At 43.4% G+C, this 7269-nt stretch overlaps 1 protein-coding gene across 3 annotated transcripts in view; it reads left to right on the forward strand.

The window, feature by feature from the left end:
- The window catches only part of Fam214a (family with sequence similarity 214 member A), a 77342-nt gene extending 72141 nt beyond the window's left edge, over positions 1-5201 (forward strand). For 2 of the 3 annotated variants that reach the window (XM_021173437.2, XM_021173436.2), the window contains exon 13: positions 4251-4826. In XM_021173437.2, the coding sequence (XP_021029096.1) occupies positions 4251-4404 (154 nt within the window). In that variant the 3' untranslated portion in view covers positions 4405-4826. Of the gene's footprint in view, positions 1-4250 lie in introns of all 3 variants that reach the window. The other variant, XM_029482023.1, reaches the window with a different exon arrangement.
- The last annotated feature ends 2068 nt before the right edge of the window (positions 5202-7269 follow it).

The following is a 7269-nucleotide window of genomic DNA, read 5'->3' on the forward strand; positions in this document are numbered from 1 at the left end:
CCGGTTGGAACATCTTCTGGATATATGCCCAGGAGAGGTATTGCTGGATCCTCCGGTAGTACTATGTCCAATTTTCTGAGGAACCGCCAAACTGAACACCAGTCAGAATGGCTAAGATCAAAAATTTAGGTGACAGCAGATGCTGGCGAGGATGTGGAGAAAGAGAAACACTCCTCTTCCGTTGGGATTGCAAGCTTGTGCAAAAATCTTTTTTAATTGGATATTTTATTTAGTTACATTTCAAATGTTTTCACCTTTCCTGGTTTCCCTTCTGCAAACCCCCTATCCCATCCTCCCTCCCCTTGCTTCCTTGAGGGCGCCCCTACTACCCACCCACCCACCCACTCCCCTGTGATTGATGCCAGATAAGGCCTTAAGGGAACTTTTTAACTGACTGTATTAGCACCATGCATGCTCAGCATGGGGCTCTCTTGACAACATGCCAACGTGGAAAACATGTGGAATTCATTCTTACCACCCTTGCTACTTATTAAACTCAGGGGTTTACACTTGTAACTGTCAAATGGGGCATACTAAAAGTCAGGATGGAGCCTGATATTTGTGACTTTTAAAACCAGTGAGGCTGATAGAAACTTGGTCTGAGCCATCAGCTTAGTTTGCAGTTACTAGTAGCCTTTTTAGTAAAGTTACAAATCTGGCTATAGAGCCCCTTGTCTGTCATCCCAGAACTTGGATAGTGGAGGCAGGAGGATCAAAAGTTCAAGGCCATTCTCAACTATCTGTCAGGTTTAAGGCCTGCCTGGGTTACATAAGACCCTGTCTGAAAAAAAAGGAATCTCTGGAAAAGTAACAAGAAGCAGGTAAGCTTTATATAGTACACTTTACTTAACCTAGCAGATCTAAATGTTAGAATGTGAATATATAATCAGTATAAAATCAAGATAACTTTTTATTCTTTTTGTTTTAACAAATCTTCTAAATCAACAATATATTTTACCCTTGGGACAATCAATTTGAAGTAGTCCCATTTGAGGTGGCTGTTAGCCACATGAAGCTAAGTGTCCCTATTGAGCAGAGGAGTTCTTAAACTTGACCCACCCACTCCATGACTGCACCTCCATGCTTCTAGCTATCTGGCAGGTGACGGTGCTGATGTGGAAGGGGTTTCAGAGCTGCTGCATCCTCCAGCGTTGTGTTCAACCTGCAGCTCTAGCTTGTGTAAGAGCTTTTGTCCTTGGTTGCTTGTGCCCTTCTGGTCCGTGTTGCCAACATCCCTGAGTTGCAGTTTAAGCCCCTAGACCCTGTGTAGCTCTCAGGAACACTGAACAAATCAAAGACAGAAGACAATAGCTTTTTCCCTGTAACCCTGTAGAATGTTCTCAACCCCGTCAATGACTGGCTCTTTATTGTAAGGAATCCTGTGATTCTCAGCCATCCGCCAATATGTAACTGCAGGTTAGGTAGGGAGTGAATTAGAGCCACACCTGAATAAGACTGTTCCTCTCAGAGCACTGCATGGTGGGCCTCTCCTTGTCATTATGCATCCAAAAGGCAACACTGTACTCACAGTGGGCCTGCCTGACAGGAGCACCATGGGATGTGCACATAAGCTACGAGTGTGAAAATGTGTCCGCCAGACACGAACTTGGAAAACCTTTTCAAAACAAGAAATGTGGTCTAGTGAGCTGGGCCCATGTGGTATAAGGGAAGAACCAGCTCCCATAAGTTGTCCTCTGAACTCTATTTGCATGGTGACGGTGACATGTACCACTTCCCTCACACACAGAATTTTTTTTAAATGTTGAGAACTTTAAATATATATAAATGTTCCCAGATATGGTTAAATCAAGAACTTGGAGAGACTGAGGCAGGAGGACTGACTGCTGTGAGTTCAAGGTCATCCTAGGCTATTAAATGAGTTCTATGTGAGCCTGAATTACAGAGTGATACGCAGATGTGAGAAACTTAAAAAGGTAAATAAATAGAAGTAGAAGTATAATCAAATAGCACACTCTAGGAATACTTTCCAGTGGTGGACTGTGTTCCGTGATAGTGACGTCTCCTTAGTATGAGGAAGGTGCTGGATTTGATTCTCAGTTTTACAAAAATGATAGACGGACGGACGGACGGACGGACAGAAGGAAGGAAGGAAGGAAGGAAGTAAAGATATGGTTTATTGGTAGAGTCCTTTCCTACTATGTATGAGATTCTGTGTTCAGTCCCAAGCACTGCAAAATCAGTTAATCCACCGACCAATCACCAGCCCAGCCCAATAGGAAAAGATTCAGGTCTCCTATTCAGCTTCTGCTTCGCACTGTTCTCTTGAGGTTTTGGTTGGCTGATTGGTTTGTATTATTTGTTTTGTGGTGTCTAGGATCAAACCTACAGCCTTGTGCATGCCACAGAGTTGCATTGTCAAACTCTCAAAGCTTGATAGCTTTAGCAGTGTGCAACCATCATTCACCCAAAGTCAGCAACCTCCTCTGTAGTTCTCATATAGTGACTAAATATGTAGAAGCTATACAAAGCCTATTTGGAAAAAATGGCATTGTCCCCAAAGCTTCCCAAGGTGAAAACTTAAGGGAGGAGGAGTGAGCCAGTCAGTGTCACACCAGGCCTTTCCATTAGCTTTGGAGTAAAATCCACAAACAGACTGTCATTTCTGTTGTTCCAAGAAAACAAAGAGAAATTAGCACTGCATGGCATCTGCTGGGGAAAGTTAGTGGAACATAGAAACAGTTCCGTGCCAACTATAGCCTCTTTTCATTTCATCAATAACTTTGTCTGCCGGTACTGTCTTATTTAACCAACTGCTAATAATAGCAGTGATTGTCCCAGAAGTTGAACCTTGCCAGGCATGGTGCACACATCTGTAATACTAGCAGCACTAAAGAAGCTAAGGCAGGAGGATTACTAAAAGTTCAAGGCTAGCCTTCATTACATGGTGAGTTCCAGGGCAGTCTCAGTACAATATGAGCCCCAGTCTCAAAACAAAATGTATGCACTGGGGGTAAGGCACTTGCTACACAGATCTGAGGTCCAGCGTTCCCATTTCCAGAACACACATAGAAGCTGAGCAGATTCAAATCAGTTATCTAGAATCCTTGGAGCAAGTTGGATGGCTAGATGTGCTGGCTAGTATTTGTGTCAACTTGACATAAGTTAGAGTCATTCTTGAAGAGGGAACATCAATTGAGAAAATGCTCCCACCAGATTGCTCTGTGGGCAAGCCTGGGATACATTTCCTGCTAGATGACTGGTATAGAGGGGGGGGGGGGCTAGCTCACTGTAGGAGATGACACCCTTGGGTTGGTGGCCCTGACTAAGAAAGCAGGAGGAGCAAGCCAGTAAACAGAATTATGCCATGGCCTCTGCTCCAATTTCTGCCACCAGGTTCTGACATTGAGTCCGTACCCTGACTTCCTGGATGATGGACTACAAGTTGTAAGATAAAATCTTTTTTTTTCTCCCCAAGTTGTTTGTGGTCATGGTGTTTAATCACAAATAGAATCCCTAATTAAGGCAGTAGACCAGGCAAGTCAGCAAGCTCTGGCTTCAGTGAGAGACCTTGCCGCCTCAGTATGAATGTCTCAAATGAATGAAGAGCAACTGAAAAAGACAGCCAATGTCGCCTTCGGCCCTCACATGCACACACAGGCACAAATGCACGTCAAGAAAAGCTTGAGTCTTCTCTTGCCTGTTTTATTTTATTTTGAGACATTTCTGTATTGTAGTCCAGGCTTGCTTGTCATTGGATGAATTGGTCATGATGGCCTCAAATGTGACAGTCTTCTTGTCTTGCCCTAGTGAGTGATGTGATCACATGAGTAGACAATTTATTCAGAAAACCTTTTTAGATTCTACAGTGACTCTTTTGAGTATGGGATCCATTTTAATCTACCCTATGTCATAGAAAGCTAATTTGTATGAATTCTCTTATCTGTGTGTCTAGAATATGCCTGACCTGCAGAGCCAAGGCATAGTCATATAATTAGCTGGTGTCAGTGGGAATTTGATGCCTTAGATGAGGAGAGTGCACATGCAGCGGGGCCAGGGAGGAACAGTGACGCTGAAACCCCGACTCCCAGAAGACACAAGTCTTGGCCCCATTACGGAGCAGAGGGTTTAGGGAATGACGAATTAGTTTTTGACAGCTCAGCCCCAGATACTGTGGGAAAGGGAATTAATCTCATGGCACAGCAAGAGTGGTTCTTCCTGCTCCCGTGAGTAGTTTTACTTATTTTAAAGACTCATCCCCTAACATTGTTGTCTTTTTTGCATTTATTTAGGTTCCAGAGTTCTAAATCTGGAAAGATCTACCTCCATAGAGATGTCCGGCTCCTGTTCTCTAGAAAGTCCATGGAGGTCGATAGCGGTGCTGCGTATGAACTCAAATCCTACACTGAGTCGCCAACAAACCCTCAGTTTTCACCAAGGTGTTGATGAGGGGGACAACTTAAAAGTATTTGCTCAGTACCCACGCCTGAACATGAGCGTTCACAGAACGGAATACATCAAACGAGAGCCGGTGGGGCAGAGTGGCCCTCCTCTGCTGTCCTGGACCAGATTTTATTAAAGGACCCCTTGAAATGAGACCCGTGACTCCTAAGTGGACTGGAAGCACCCGTGTCTTCGCCTTTCCGTACTGTTGAAACCACTTCGTTGGACAGTTGCAATAGCAAAATCCCCAGTTAGATTAGTGTTTACACATTTTATTTCTGTTATTTAATATTTAATGTTTTCCTTAATAGTCAAGTGATGTTTGTCTCTAGTGTTCTAATGTAGCACAATCCTATGTAAAATCATACTATGTATTTTTGACATTATTGTTGAAATTGAAATATATGCATAAGTCTTTAATTTTGTGTGGTGTGTTTTAAGTGCTATTCATTTAAGCTACTGAAAATGAGAATGAAATGTTGGGCTTCTTTAAGATTAATGCACTATGCAAGCATGTATGCTTTTTTATCTCTCCAGGTTAGGTTTTATAGCACTCACCCAGGGTCTGTCCCCAGGGGGTCCGACAAAGCTGCTCCCATCCTCCTGGCAAGCGCTGAGCTACCTGCCCATTCTCATTCCTTCTAAGGTCCAAAACATTCTATTTTCCCTGAATCACTACTGTAGAGGTTTTACTTTAAATTGCTGTCCCATGCTAGATAATTTTCTCACACTGTTAAAAAAAATGTACTTTGAAAAGATTAATATTTATATTGTAAATATATGCAAAAAACTAAAACGTGTATTTGGCTTTTATTCTTAAACGAGACACTTATGTGACTGTTAGATTAACCATCAGACAGTATCCATTTAGCTCCATAGCTGCCAAGGACAGAAGCATTTGGCAATTGGAAAGGTCACCAAGAAAGAGAGCTTGGCTGATATATCAGAAGCCGCCTCCTGTCATGCTCAGGTAGAACACGAGAGTCTTGATATTTGTGCTGGACCAATGGGCAGCACAGTAGACAACAAGACAGGAATATTTAGGTACAAACTAGGAGCGGGGCATACTCTAATCCCAACTCTTGAGGTTCAGAGGCTGGAGGATTGCTGCAACTGTGAGGCCAGCCTGGTCTAAATAGTGAGCTCCAAGACAGCTAGGACTACATAGACTCTGCCCCCCTCCCCACACACACACCCAAAAAAGTTCCCGTTCTAACTACTCAGTGCCTCTCTGAGTTTCAAATAATTTTCAAGTCTCCTACTATATATCCCTTTAATTAAAAATGCATTCTCTCTGTGATGAACTGTAACTCAGTCACAGAGTGCTTGCCTAATATGCACAAAGTCCTGAGTTCAACCCACAGCACAGCATAAACCAGGCATGGTGGTACATTGTCATCCCAGCACACAGGAAGCAGAGGCAGGAGGATCAGAAGTCATTCCGGAGTCATAGTGAGTTTGAGGCCAGCCCGAGCTACACGTGCATCTCAAAGACAGAAAGGGGGGGGGTGGAGGACAAAAATAACAACTTATGATCTTTTAAAAGTTTGCATATGCTTATGAAATCCCAAACTTAAAAATTATTATTTTTTTTGGTGCACATTAGCATCAGAGCCACCAGAGGGAGCTTTGTAAGACTCTGTCAAGAGTGTTTCTCATGGTTTCTAATCTCTGGCTAATTCTTTAAGCATTCAGTTCTCGTACTAGCCACATTAAATGCTCAGTGGCGGTTAGCACTACATGCTTAGTAGCTAGTGTATCGGGGAACACAAACGTAGAATACCACATCATCACAGAAAGTGCTATGGGACTGCTTTGTTCTGGATTGATGGCAGTTCAGGGGCCTCAGATGGGTGTGACCTCAGGAAGAGTATACAATTAGAGGAAAGAAAGATTGGGGTTAAAGGGAAGACATCATAATCAAGTCAGGCTTGGGTTCGGTGCTTGCTTTACCTATGAAGCCATCCCATCGGCCCTAAAATCCTCTTGTTAAGCAGTGGATAAAGCCAGCTCTATTTGTAATACCAACATCTGGGAGACTGAAGAAAGGCGGACCCTGAAATTTCATGAGTTCAAGAGCAACCTAAACTATAGACTGAGACCACTCATCTCAAAAAGTAAAGTTTTAAATAGAGACTCAACAAAAGAGGTTAAGGGACAGGACAGAACGAGGAATGACGACCCAGACCTGTGATAGGGCATGTACAAGGACCATAAAGAATGAAAATGTAGAGAAAATCCAATGCTAGGGACCAGAATAGCCCAGATTCTTAAACACCTGAGGAGGAGTGGTCTCCCAGAATTTTAATAATGTATAGCTGTGTCGACACATGCAGATGCCTTGAGTTGTGTTTCATGTGTTCTATAATTTGTAGGTAGCTGCAGTCCAGATGGAGAAAAATACCAGCAACAGAAACAGAACCGTATTTCCTTGAACCCATTGCCGTTTCTTGGTCTCCTCTTTGTTTCTTTGTAAAGGGGCAAACAGCTGACTTGAAATTTTGGTTACACCAGGAATCGGTCCTAGGAGGAAGGGTCATTAAACTTGAGGCCAGACTTGAGCTATACGCCAACTATGCGTCCATCTTGTGGAGCTGCCTAGTTAAGTCCCTCCCTGGCTTTAAACAGAAAGGGGAGTGGGGAGGAATGACCACTATCTAGGGATCAGAGGAGAGCATTTTGGGCAATGGAGCACTGCAGCTCAGTGTGTGCAGTCTTTAAAGTACATGAGTTATGGTGGCGCGAATAGTGTTCTAGCAGCCTCTGGGAACTGAAGTCTGTCTAAAGTTGCTTTGTTCAGTTCCAGCTTCCTACAGAATATACCACTGGGAGTGAAAATGGCCTGCCTCCAAACGCTGGCCCTTGTAG

The sequence above is a fragment of the Mus caroli genome, chromosome 9 (genome assembly GCF_900094665.2).
Source record: "Mus caroli chromosome 9, CAROLI_EIJ_v1.1, whole genome shotgun sequence".
NCBI classification, from domain to species: Eukaryota; Metazoa; Chordata; class Mammalia; order Rodentia; family Muridae; genus Mus; species Mus caroli.